This window comes from Branchiostoma lanceolatum, chromosome 7 (assembly GCF_035083965.1).
Source record: "Branchiostoma lanceolatum isolate klBraLanc5 chromosome 7, klBraLanc5.hap2, whole genome shotgun sequence".
In the NCBI taxonomy this organism is placed as follows: Eukaryota; Metazoa; Chordata; class Leptocardii; order Amphioxiformes; family Branchiostomatidae; genus Branchiostoma; species Branchiostoma lanceolatum.
The window spans coordinates 3,741,686-3,755,181 of record NC_089728.1 but is presented as its reverse complement, the minus strand read 5'-3'; the positions used below and the strand labels follow the sequence as shown (position 1 = coordinate 3,755,181).

At 41.5% G+C, this 13,496-nt stretch overlaps 2 protein-coding genes across 2 annotated transcripts; one reads left to right on the top strand and one right to left on the bottom strand.

Annotated features, from left to right (window-relative positions):
- Positions 1–6,467, bottom strand: LOC136438613 (unconventional prefoldin RPB5 interactor-like). Its single transcript, XM_066433497.1, has 7 exons — positions 6,268–6,467; positions 4,934–4,968; positions 4,012–4,090; positions 2,928–3,063; positions 2,504–2,607; positions 1,916–1,979; positions 1–227 (listed from the first exon to the last, which is right to left on the bottom strand). The coding sequence occupies exons 1-7, from the start codon at positions 6,337–6,339 to the stop codon at positions 16–18; spliced, it is 702 nt and encodes a 233-aa protein (XP_066289594.1). The 5' UTR covers positions 6,340–6,467; the 3' UTR covers positions 1–15.
- A 211-nt stretch (positions 6,468–6,678) lies between these two features.
- Positions 6,679–12,752, top strand: LOC136438612 (large ribosomal subunit protein uL3m-like). The gene is made up of 8 exons (XM_066433496.1): positions 6,679–6,813; positions 7,559–7,898; positions 8,431–8,538; positions 8,685–8,784; positions 9,496–9,556; positions 9,986–10,094; positions 10,653–10,730; positions 12,372–12,752. Exons 1-8 carry the CDS (start codon positions 6,713–6,715, stop codon positions 12,636–12,638), a joined length of 1,164 nt encoding a protein of 387 aa, XP_066289593.1. The 5' UTR covers positions 6,679–6,712; the 3' UTR covers positions 12,639–12,752.
- Positions 12,753–13,496: the final 744 nt, after the last annotated feature.

The following is a 13,496-nucleotide window of genomic DNA, read 5'->3' as shown; positions in this document are numbered from 1 at the left end:
CAACAACACGTTTCACTAAAAACGAACGACTTCTTGCCTGTTCATTTCATCCTCTTCTTCCTCCAGCCTCTCCAGGGTGTCCAGCCGTGCCCAGATGGCCTCCTCTGTTTGTATTGGTTTATGCTGAGACAGCAAACTGACCGGTACGTCATCTTCCGTTAGCTCCTTTCTAACCACCGGCCGTTTCACCGTCCGTTCCGACGGCTTCTTCACCCGACTGATCCTCTCTGTGGGAAAGATATGTTCAACATGACTTTTTCTTTTGTTGTTGTTGTTCACCTTGTAGAGCCTAGTGGCACATAGGCCAGCGAGTAAGTTTCCTTGCTGTTTGTTTGTTTATTTTTATTTATCCAGGGGTTTACATATCGCCTGTGATGGTGTTTTTCAATGTGCCCTGGGGGGCAATCCCCACATTCAAACTTAAATGTTTGGCAGAGAGGCATCAATGTTTGGCAGAGAGGCAAAGAGGCAGAGAGGCAAAGAGCTTTCTGGAGCAGGGTATATTTTTACAGGGAGAGGTTGGTAGCAAGTGTCCTGATGCATTTCATTTTCACACTGTTTAAATATAAGTTGATCACTTCAGCCAAATTCTAAGAAATAAAGAGAGAGTTTCTACCTACGGACCCTAATTTTTTCAGGACCCTAATAAGCAACACAACATTGATTTTCCTAGGCCTAATATGGCACAGCCATAACTACTCAAGAACTATCATTTAAAAAAAGAATAATTCTTATATTCATTTACTGTTCATGAAGTCCCCTTAACCTTGTTCAAAGCATAGGGACTGTAGCTATTGTTCATATATTGCAGGATTTGGGTCAAATTGCACCTGTTTACATATTTCTTGCCATAAAACCGTTGGTATGTTTACTGTCCAAACACCATCTAATCAACAACTGAGCTGATAAATCACTCAAGCCCATGGACCAAAATAAACCCAGTGTTTAAAAGATTGATTAAGAGTCAGACAGACAACACTGCTAATTCCACTAAACAAACTACATCACGTACATGCATATTTCAATAGTTACTGTGAAGACCTTCTCTCCATAACCTCCATTGCAGGCCATACCGGCTTTTGGGGGGGGGGGATTACCAGCCAGCCTATTATCATTTTGCCGGTAAAATGGTTACAGACTGGCTGATGCCGGTAAATTTTGCCGGTAGATGGTTACAGGCTGGCTGATGGTTACGGGCTGGCTGCAAAAAGTGTATTATAAGCCCCCCCCCCCCCAAGCTGGTATGACCTGCTATGGGGCTATTCTCTCCAGCCCTTCATACCCCTGTCACACAGTTGACAAGCTTCGGCTGTATTTGCTGATTACGAGAAGGTCACCAAGTCCAGAGCTGTGCATACTTTTTCGCCTGAAAATCTACCCTATCATATTTGACTGGGCTCGATGCCCTGCAAACATTGTCCGATCCCTAAAAATTGCGTAATGATCAAGAGAAAAACAGCCGTATTACTGAAATGATCAAGAGAAAAACAGCCATATTACTGACAAAAATATCATTTAGAGCTTGCAGACTTGTCGGCCGATCAATTTACCTGCTGTGTGACAAGGATACTACTGACAAAATATGTATTATCAAAATATGTAGTGTTGACATAGCATAGTGCAAAATTACAAATCTTCTGAGTTTACCAACATCCTGAATACTACTGTAAATGCAGAAATCTTCAGCACGAACTTTAAACCACCACAAAACTTTTTGTCCGCCTACATGCATGGCTGTAGCGCTACTATTGTTTCGAACGTGAACTCAAAACACAGCGAACACTCCATTTTCTCCCTACCGCGAAATAAAAACCATGCAAACTTAGATACATATACAGTAGTATTCTCTCAACAGTACAAGCATAAACACCATTGCACATTTTAAACTTGCATTTTTCTGACTCAGAATACTTACTGGTAGGTTTATCATCCCTCTCTGGCACATACTCCTCTCTGATCTCCATAACTTCACCTTGACCCTGTGATATTGACAAGACGAAAAGTGCATCATGCGAGTCCAGTGGAAAATGAAATACATTTCATTCGTAAATGCCCTCCGTATGAGGCTGAGAGAACCAAGCTTTTGTGAAACAATTCAAACAAGCTTTCACCATTAGAAGACCTATAAAAAAGCAACATTTCTACCAAAATCACAACCCACTAGTCATTGAATAAAAAATGCTGGACTTTCTATTAGCCACTGCCTCTAACAATCCCCCAAAACATACGTCAGATACATCTATAGACTAGACACTTTTGACCTTTTTACGTTATCATCATCTGTCATAGCCTTCGGACATGATTGAGTTTGCAAACAAAGACTGATATGTTTATCCAAAACCAATGAGCAGTTATTACACTGCAGTTATATCAAAACCATATACATGTACCATGCACCTAATGCAAAGAAAAACCACACATTTTACATATTCATCACATATATCCTCCCCTTAAGTTATGATCCTTACATATCCCCCACTAAGATGAGTTTAAGGTATCTTACAACAATAGAAGCCTTGGCTGCATCCTGTAGTTCCTCTGTGTAGCCCACTCTGGACTCCAGCAATCCCAGTTCCTTTTTAAGATCCTTTAGTGTGTTGTCAATTCCTACAGGAAAAAATGTCAAACTGGAATTGAACCTTGCAAAATACAATGCACCATGTCAAAATAGGCTAAAGTGTATTTTGCGTTGGGACGTAAAGCTGGAGGTCCAAGGTTTGAGGTGAGCATGTTTAAGAACCCACCACACTTTATTTAAAAAAACAGTAGGGGTCCTTCCCTGTGTGAGTGGATCAAACCTTACAGTCTGGCCTTATGCAGATTGTACTGAATATACCAAACTGGTGTGTTATGCCTAAAGGCATTACTGGCTATGCGAAAGAAACAGACAAGACCACAGAACAGAAACAATAGGAAGCCAAGCTCACGTTTTCTCCTCCTGTCGATGATCTCACACGACTGCTTGGCTGACCGCTCCACAAACCAGTTGTCCCCCAGGAGGACCAGGACTTCATTGGTGTGGACCAGGTGTCCTGGCATGAAGGCCAGAGACCCATACGGAACCTACAGGTGTCAATAAAATACATGGTCAGGTCTCAGACATACTCAATCAGCATTAAGTGTCAGACTGACATGATAATGATGATGATGATCCACTGTGTTCTGCAGCTAAGGTAGTTGTGGAAACAACCTCTGGCTGCATTCAGTCTTTCTTCATTTCTTTCCACTGTGTTTTTTTTCCTGCAAGCTGCCATAGCTCTCTGAGTTTCTTTGCAGTTTTTAGGTTTCCCATTCCTTTGTTTTTGGTCTGTTCTTATGACAATTAGTAGGTTTGTGCAATGTCTTCCTTTCCTGGCGACATGATAATACGTTTACAAAAAATGAAACACTCGTTTGCATCTACGGGTGCCGCCACCTTGGGATTCTGACACCTTCAGGTCGTCCACTCATTTCTATCCTAGATACAGACCAGACAGTTCCAGGCTGCAGTACCATCCTGGGTTACTAGTCGGTGCTTTAATATGGCAAGTTGCAGAATTCCATTATCAAAAACATTACTTCCTGACATAAATAGTGCTCAATACCAACAAATAATGTTCACTCCTAAATATCATGTCATCTACTTACAATTTTCCACCGACATAAATTATATTAAAACAGGAATATTTCCATATTTGTGTGCAAATACTTATTTCTTGATCAACTTAAGATTATGTCATGTACATATTCATGCACATTAGGCCACACCAATTCAATTTCTTGGTTAACAGATTTTATTTTTTAAATTTTAGCACAAAAAAATCATGAAAAGAGAAGGCTGGGGTGAAAACTTGACCCTGACCCTGTTCACTCCCTGAAATTGTGTGCACCAAAGTACAAACTTTCCTCTGAGATTCTGTTTTCCTGTTGATTTTCCAATCTAGCATTTTTTTCTAAAATTCCGTTAACCAAGAAATTAAAATGTTGTGGCCTTATGCTGGCCTAAAGAGCTTTCACTACAGAAATACCCACCATGATGTCATATGTAATCCTGTCTGGTAGAGTTCTTAACCTGTCCTGTACAGCATTGTAATCAGACTTGAACTTTTTCCTGCAAACAGAGATGCCATAATTTAACAAATTTACAACAAACTCATAACAAATTTTGTGAATTATACAACATATCTACAAAATTTGCATATTACTTTAGTCTCTTCCAGACTAACTGCACCGACTATAGGGAGAACATTTGCCGGGGGACTTTGGCCATGGAGGGTAACATTTTGGACCCTCTCTCCGTAGCCGACTCCCTTCATACAATTGACTCTATTTGGCCAATTTCTACTATTTTCCCAGCGACCCGCGGAGGCTGGTAGAGCCTAATATTACTTTGTGAAAGAACTTTCTGTTGAGCTCATCCCAGTCACATTTTTTAATGATGAAATTAATCAATAGTTGTAAAATCAAAATCCGCTATTTGACACCGTCACTGCATGTTACATACAATATCATTCTCTAACAATTAAAATGTACTTTTTTACTTAATTTATCAATATGATTATGAGGTGGTTTGTCTGCATACGAGTAGTGTATACCATCCATCCATAGCACTATACATTATATAGCAATCCGATTATGAATTATGTAATATCAAAATAGCTTCATATGCCAAGTAGGGAGAAAGAGCATGCTGGTCCACATATGATGGTGAGGCAAACAACATTTGAAGATGACTGATTTGTGATTTATTGAGATTGCAAACAGTACAATACACGTGGGCCACAAGCAGCTGTTGCTGGTGTCGTGGCCAACGCACACAAAACAATACACAGCACATAAACTACAAATAACAAACAGTCGATAGGTACAATCTAAAAAGCAGCATAATAAGGTATCGCTTCATATTGGGTACAGTCACTGACAATACTCCTATGGCATCACAAGAAAAACATACCATTGCTTGATCTTTGCCTTGCATGCCTCTATTGCCTGTAATGTAAGGACAGAAATAATTGAGATAAAGTGGAAAATGCAAGTGATCTCGAACCAGCTTAGCTCACTGAAGAGCTTTTCTTCCACTGGTCGTGACAGAGAAGACAGATGCTATGTACATGTATGTTGTATTTCCAAGTTCATTGAACCAGGGAAATTCCACAACCTCTTTTTGACAAGTACAAAGAAAAGTGAACCACAGTCCTATAAGGATTGCAACCCTTTCCAGAAGCATGCAAGTCGGGCGAGTGACAACAAAACTCCCAACCTCTTGGTCCAAAGACAGGGTCGCTAACCACTGGACCATGCATGCCACTTCCAGATGAAAAATATTTTTCATCAACATTATTACTCAATGTACACCATCATATTAAAAGTTATATGATTTTATAACAATGATCATCTTTATACAAAAAAAGAAAACATCTCCAGTACAATATTTTCTTAAGTTTAAAACATTACTAAGTATATAAATGAATATTTGAAATCTCATGTAAAGTGTAGCCCCCTTAGCAGGCTCTACAACTGTGGCTTTCTTTAGCTTATACAATGTACGATGTAATATGCTTTTTTTCTGATGACATATCTGTTCTAAATAAGCATGGCCACAAGAAACCAAATGCAATAGAACTTATATGCCATCAGAAAAAAAAGTAACAATATAAGCCCCATAAAGCTTGACACGCAGACTGATGAAAAAGCCTTAAAATTCAAAATCAGTTGTTCTATCATGAACAGAAGTGGCCTGTATGAGTAAACATATATTCTACTACTGCATTGATGAACTGACACTGCTCAGCGCAACAGCAGCCAACCGCGCCACTTGTTACATCCAGCATGTAATCATGAATAGTAACAACACGAGGTGGGGTGCATACAAAGCATTCGTGGCATTCGTCGGTAACTACATCTTGACAAATGATCAGAGGGTCGTCTGGCAGATCAGCGGCTTTGCACCGGTCTTCAAAAGAACCATGGCATTATTCTATATTTGTTGTTGGTGTTAAAAACCTTGACCTTTGTAGTTTTAAAACGTGACAAGTGCCGGTATCGACTTGAGTGATTTTTGCATGAAAGTGGCATGTGCCGGAACGTTCTACTAACAATAGCCGGCGAATCATTATTCTACAAAGCGTACAGTCTGGGTCTAGTACACCTTAAGAATTAAGGTTGAAGAAGCAAGCGGAACGCTCGCCCCCCGTTTACACAGTCCTTAAGCCGACCGGGGGGTAAGCTCCTTGACGATAAAGTGCGTTTGTGCGTGAAGAGTTTTTAAGGAAGGAAAAAAAATGTCACCTCATCTTGTGCCTGCCTCAGCCTTCCAAGGTTGACTACTTCGTCCTGTAACGGTCTTCCTGCTTCAGCCATGGCTTTGTTCGTCAACAGGACAAAATCCCGCCGTCAAACGCTGCGTTATTGGACGAAAAGTTGAACAAAGATGGTTGAAGATGATGGCATGTGCTATCTTTCCGCCATGATGGTGTTTGTCAATCTGTGTCAAAGGTTAGCGTAGGCTGCTCCATTACATTAGCGGGGGTTTAGATTTTGAAATAATAATATATTTCAACACTTCAATCTCTTTTACAACAATTTCTGATAAAATAACATTACGATTCAAATTTTAGCGCCTTTTATAATAGTTTTAGTAATATTAGTTTTAACCTAATTTCGCTCTTGAGTAAAATATGTTCCAAAAAGTGAAATGACCCAAAGGTTACTGAAGGTCATCTGAAAAGTCGAAATGGCGGCGTCCATGTTAGTCCGTGCGGTGCAAAATAGCAGACAAACTTGGTCAAGTTGCACTCGATATGCATCTTTGGAAAACTCACAGTGGACACTTTGGTAAGATGCAGTCGTAGTCATTCTTTTATTCTGATAACAAGTTTTTATTTGGTAGAAATCGTGATCTAAAAATGTTGACCACATGTGACAGTGTTTGTGGGAGGGGGGCGCCTAGATAGGTAACTTTTTAAAAATTCACTTCCAATCTCGCACAAGAGCCATACTTCTTGTGTTTTAACCCTTTATACACGAAATTAATGGATTCAATAATAATTTGGTTGATTGACATAGATAAGCTCATGACAGCCCAAGCAAATGTCCCTGCAGCCACCACAACACTGAAAGATTATGGAATAGACACTATACTGTGACAGAGTCTGCATTCCTTTTTCTGTGAGTGTGAGGCATAGCAAGCTGCTACTAGCAAGCGTGCTCTAATTTCTGACTTTAAAAGTGTCAATAGATTATTCATAAAGCGCAATTGGATTTTATGTGTTATCCAGAATTCTATGTTAAAGTAAGCATTCTTGATAATATTTTCGTGTAGTATACTCAAACGTCAGATTGCCAAAAAGTCACAAATGGAACATCCGATTTGTGTTGTTGTTTGCAGGCTAGTTTTGATAATTATGGTACAAATCTAGCGCAGTGCATATAGGAATGTGCATCAATGTACCGGTAAGCATTGCCATCTTTCTAAATCAAGCATTGCCAGGTCCCCCATGCAGACCCTCCTGTAAGTTAATTCAATATTAACAGAAATAATGATTATGAGATTGCCAATGTCCCCCAATCCTCCCCACAGTCTTCCAGCAGTCACCACCGTCCTGCCATGTAGAACCACCACCAGGCGGCGCGACCGGTTACCGCTTCCCAAAAGACTCTACGTCCCGGACAAAACCAGAACTGACCAGGACCGTCAAGCCGACGAGCTGACGCCACAGAACATAGCGCACATCCAGGAGTCTTACAAGGAGGAGGAGGAGTCTTTAACGCAGGCCAGACTGTGTCCACTTAAAGACGAGCCCTGGCCCAGACATGCCTGGACACCAGAGTCCAGAAGAACGGGTGTTCTGGCCACCAAGATTGGCATGATGCCGATGTGGACCAAGACAGGACACAGACTCACCATAACTCTACTACAGGTTAGAACTCATGTGTTTGTCTGTTTCATCAAGTTATCAATGTTCTGGTCATTGTTTCTTTCTTTAGTCTGTGCCTACATCGCTACAGTACATGGTATAGTGGTCTTCATACTCTGCTACTCACCACATCAGATGATCTGGTTCAAACTCTTTGGAGCTGGTGGCCCTGGTTTGCACCCAGACCTGGACATTTCTGGAAAAGAGTTGCATCGTCCTTTCTGATGGGAATGTGAAGCTAGCAGCCCTTCTATATGTCATGAAACCCCTGCACTTAGAATATAGTCAATTCAGTTTATCAATTCAGTTTGTTAAAATAAAAGAATGCAACACACTTCAAGTAGAGTAAGACCTGGAGTCCCATGTGTGATCGGCCATAAAACGTGAGCCGTGGCAGGGTTAGGCACTGTAGCTAACAAAAAAAGCATTACATTTTGTCTCCCGCATTCCGCTTTGAGTTTGACATGCTTTAGTCACCTTCATCAGTTCATGAACACAATGTACTCAAGTCTTATATCATCTATACCATGTTCAGGTCCAGGACTGCCATGTGATCAGGTATGTTCCAGTAGAGGACAGTGACAATCCAGACAGGCAGCAGGGACTCCTCACACTGGGACACAGAACATGCTCACCCTTCTATGTAAGTACATTTTTCTGATTTTTCTGAGACAGATCTTAGAATGGGAATACAAGATTTGCATTGTTGATATTTTGGCAGCATGTTCGGCACCCTGCCCTTCCCCACGTACGGCGGCATGTTATTGACAGAGCCTTTGTCTCTTTCAGCTGTCAGAGGAGTACTTGCGGACGTTTGAAAAAGCCGGCGTTCCACCTAAGAGGAAGATTGCAGAGTTCAAGGTCTCTAAAGATGCTGCTATCAAACCAGGTACTATTTCACACTGCCAGTATAACAAAATTACACACAGGTTGGCGACATATAGAAAACGAGACAACATAGGAAGCCCGACAAAAACGCCTAAAAACATGTCAAAAACAGCTGGACCCACTCCTCTGCTTGGAGGATATAACAAAATTGTATTTGTATTTATTGAGAATGAAACAAAATTGTAAGTATGCTCTTGCAAGGTTCTGTGAGATTGTCATACCATTTGACTTTCATTGCTGACATATAATGCTCACCATTATTGCTCTGTCTAATTATGAAAAAGGAGGACTGGTATTGTAATCAGTTGGTGTGTTTGTTTGTTTCTTTGTTTGTTTGTTTGTTTGTTTATTGTGTTTTGAGTCCGCTGTGACATGAATATTGCATTGTGGCAGTATTTTAGGTGGAAGTGGTGTAATAGGATACTTGGAGAATTGGAAGCATGGTTTGCCTCAGGTCCCATGGTGTTGTAGTTGAGAACCAGGATGACTCATGGCCACACCCACACAGTAATGTCAGGTCGTTAGGGGTACCCACTTAGAGCTTGTCACAAAGATGTTCTGCCAGTTGTATCAGGCTCTTGTAATTTCGTATAGCATTGTAGTGAAGCAGTTGCGTTCAGGCTTGATGAAGAGTGGAAGAAGTTCATCGTACTACAATGTACAAAGAAGGATTGTTAAATTCCTTGTTCTTGCTGTGTTCATATTTGTGTAGGTACACCACTGTATGCAGCTCATTTCAGACCAGGCCAGTATGTAGATGTGTATGGCAAAAGGTGAGTCTCTCATACTTTTGTGACACTTTGACAGAACATATAGTATAAGGTCATGTTTGCGCATAGAAGGAAAAAATTCTGTCTATAGTTTACAAATGTTGTGTCGGAAAGGATATCATATGCCACAGATAAAATTCTGATGCAACATCCAACATCAACCGTGATGAATTCTTCTATAACTACAAGAAAAGAACTGTGCATGTCTGATATACATTAAAACTGGGGTACCATGCTGTTGAAGGGTTAAGATGTATCTAGTTATTGTGGACAGTTGACTTTGCCTCTGATCATTGATGAACGAACAGGTCCGATTGCCCAGAGTCCTGTGTATGCACATTATGTTCTAGGACAGTGTTATATAATGGTGATGTGACAAAGTCTACCATGAAAGAATAATATTTGTCTTCTTTTTCTGCTCCCCACCAACAGTGTAGATAAAGGATTCCAGGGTGTGATGAAGAGACATGGGTTCAAGGGTCAGCCGGCCTCACACGGACAGACAAAAACACACAGACGAGCCGGCGCTATTGGCACAGCGGTGAGTGATGCACTCTTCAGTTACTTCATGTTTTATTTCTCTGTATTTCTGACTTTTTTATTTTGCTTCAACCAAAGTTTGTGTAATACTTTTCAACGCCAACATTCATGCAAAAAGTAAGGCCCACACTGGCTTGGTCTTCTGCCTCCTCAATTTTCATCTGTTTCCAAAAGAAAAAGTTTGCAACCATGCTGTTCCACAAAGAAGTTGCAAAATGAGCAAATATATGCTGTAAATTAAAAAAGCAAATATTGGAAAATGGATACTAATGCATGAAGTCTTTTAAAGTCAAAGAAGAAGATGTGAAAGAACAAAAATAAGGAACTTTTTTTCTAGTATACATGTACCATGTACTGTCATTTGTTCAACCTTTCCTGGCCACTTAGATATCATACCGAACGCAATTTTTTTATTTGCCCAGCTTTTTTTCGCATGCTGGTATCAGTTTTAGGGTGCCCAGAGGATGTCATCCAAATCAGTATGGCTTTAATGTAGACAAACGCTGAAATGAGCTGAAGACTTCATCTATAACATGGAATTCTTTATCCCCCCACCCAGGGTCATGGCAGAGTCCTGCCTGGAACCAAGATGCCTGGACCCATGGGAAATGTCGTCCGTTACACAAGGGGACTCAAGGTTAGTCTCCAAAAGAATGACTATTTTTGGTTGGTTTGTTTCACATAACTGGTAAGGTTTATGTGTACTGTGTAACACACCAGTTTTGTGCAGTAAGTACAAGCTGTATAAGATCAGTGCTGTCTCCAGGACCCCTCCCTCCGTCCTGGGACGGAAATTTGCTTGATGGGACGGAAAAAAATTTCACCTTGTCCGTCCCAAAATCAGAACTTTATGACATGAAATTGTCGAAACTGTATCTTCGTAAGCTTAAAATGACAAATTTTACAAGGAAAATTCAACACATTGGCTCCCAAACATTGAGTGGGACAGAAAAAAATTGAAAGCTGGAGACAGCCCTGCATAAGATCCACTCACACTGGGATGGACCCCTACTCTTTTGGATAAGTGTAGCAGGTTTTTACCATGCTTTAGGTGTGGCTCTTCTCAATCATGGAACCTCCGGCTTTATGCCAAATCTGAGATGACGTCTCTAGCCGGAGCTATGTACTCATTTTCATCTTTGTCAAGTGGGGAAGTAGGCCTTTCTTAAGCTAAGGGCCTTAAGCTTAGCCTCCGTTGCAGTCCTTTTCCCCGCAGCGTCTTTTTTTTTCAATTTTTTTTTTGGGGGGGGGGCGCCACGTATCTGCTTGGGATCCCGTATCCGCCGTGCCTCTGTGTCCGCTATAGCCTGTGTCCGCTGCTGGGGAAGGACTGCGTTTTGTCGCTTCCAGCAAAGGCCCATCAAAAATCACTTATCACCATTGCCATGGATGTGCGAACTTCCCGTAATAAACACGGCCAGCGCGGGGAAATCTTCATGCCCCTTTGAGCAGCGACAACGTTCTAACGGTTGCCGGGATGTCTTTTCAAAACACGACGGACGGACACCTAAATGAACGAACCTTTCGCATTTTTTCCTTCGTACATCCATCGAAGTTGCTATAATGATTTTGTGCTTTTCGTGCAAGGAAACGTGGCTCAAACATGTCTCACAAAGCGTGAGAAAGCTGCAATACTTTCTCCGCGCACGCTGCGCTAGACAATGGCCGATCATAATCTAACCCCTGACCCTTTGTTGATCTTTGTTGTCTTCTCTGTCGTATAAGAAACACTCTAATTATAAGATCTCTTAGCTACGACGGCTGAATCCACAAAAGATATCAGCAATAGAAAGAAACATCAGGCCACATTTCAGACAATTTGTAACTCGACTTTGAAGACAACATGATAATCATTTGCAAGGAAGCATGCGTCACTTCACGTGGGCTTTGTGCAACGTAACATTTGAATTGCTTCTCGTGGTAGTGTGAATTACTTCTCCCGGTAGTGTTAATTACTTCTCGCGGATACATTAATTGCCTTTGCTGGAAGCGACAAAACGCAGTCCTTCCCCAGCAGCGGACACAGGGTCTATAGCGGACACAGAGGCACGGCGGATACGGGATCCCAAGCAGATACGTGCCCCCCCCCCCCCCCAAAAAAAATTGAAAAAAAAAGACGCTGCGGGGAAAAGGACTGCAACGGAGGCTACCTTAAGCTAGTGATTCAAACACAGAACCGTCAGATTCTAAGTCAACAACCCTAACCTTTAGTTTCAACCCTAACCACAGGATCACCTTGATTGTTTTTGTTGTCATACAAGAATTTTGTCTGTTCCAGATCTGGAGGGTCAACACCAAACACAACATTCTGTACGTGAACGGTCAAGTCCCCGGCCACAACGACGGCTGGATCAAGGTCTACGACTCCATCCTGTACAAGTCCAAGCACAGGAAGAAGTTGGAGGACCACCTTGGCAGCCTGCCCTTCCCAACGTACTTCGAGGAGGAGGAGGGGGAACTAGAAGAGGACCTGTATGATGATGACCTGTTCCGTTTTGATGAGCCATCGATAGTCTTTGAATCTGCTGAAGGGACAAAGAAGTAGAAAAGAATCTGAAACTGGCTTAGTGTATTAAGGCCAAACAATAAGGCTGTGAGTGTCTAATCGTCCACTTTAGTGTATGACAGAGGTATACAAGACAGTGATGATAGTTGATAACGTCAGTGTTTGTTCATTTACTGCAACATGAAGATGATAGCACTGGGTAATCTTGCTCTGATCAACATAGGTTTTTGCACCCAACTGTGAAAGCTTCATCAAGGAACATCTTAAGACTAAAGATTGGTCATTAAACATTTGTTAACCATATACAGAATGGTCTGTGTCTTGTCACTGGAGCGAACTCTCACTCTTCAATTTTAAGTCTTTTACTCCCCATCATATGGGGGTTGGACGTGCCTGGACATGGATGGGGGAGCCCCAGAACTCCTCATCAAGTGCAAGTCTTTTTTGTAGCAAGAGTTTTTACGGCTGGATGCCCTTCCTAACGCCAATGCTGCATGGGCTTAGGACATGGGAAATATGTGTTAAGTGCCTTTCCCAAAGGCACAACGTCTGGGTGCATGTCCGGACCACCCGATCTGTGTACTCTACTGGGGATTGAACCTGAGTCTCATTGGTTCATAGCCGGATGCTCTGCCACTACTATGCTACACAGACGCCACTGGAGTGACCAACTTTTGAATTCTTTTAAGTCAAAATCTCAGTCGCCTGAAGGTCTTGGAAGGTATGATTTATTCACCATTTTTAAAGAGAAAGCAGTTTACAACATGTTTTAATGGTGGGCATGGGTATTGCAAAGAAAATTCTTATTGAGAGCAAGCGCAGGAATAGGTTCGAATCAGTAAAAATCAAAATCGATACAATCAAAGAATCTGCAATGGCTCAACATATAGAGGGGTC

What these genes read in the sequence shown, in the direction of transcription:
- LOC136438613 (XM_066433497.1), bottom strand. Translation starts at nt 6,339, where the DNA reads ATGGCTGAAGCAGGAAGACCGTTACAGGACGAAGTAGTCAACCTTGGA. An exon ending in AAGGCAAAGATCAAGCAATG is followed by an intron (nt 4,091 to 4,933) that starts GTATGTTTTTCT and finishes CTCTGTTTGCAG; the next exon opens with GAAAAAGTTCAAGTCTGATT. An exon ending in GAGGGATGATAAACCTACCA is followed by an intron (nt 228 to 1,915) that starts GTAAGTATTCTG and finishes TCTTTCCCACAG; the next exon opens with AGAGGATCAGTCGGGTGAAG.
- LOC136438612 (XM_066433496.1), top strand. Translation starts at nt 6,713, where the DNA reads ATGGCGGCGTCCATGTTAGTCCGTGCGGTGCAAAATAGCAGACAAACT. An exon ending in TCACCATAACTCTACTACAG is followed by an intron (nt 7,899 to 8,430) that starts GTTAGAACTCAT and finishes TACCATGTTCAG; the next exon opens with GTCCAGGACTGCCATGTGAT. An exon ending in GTTACACAAGGGGACTCAAG is followed by an intron (nt 10,731 to 12,371) that starts GTTAGTCTCCAA and finishes TGTCTGTTCCAG; the next exon opens with ATCTGGAGGGTCAACACCAA.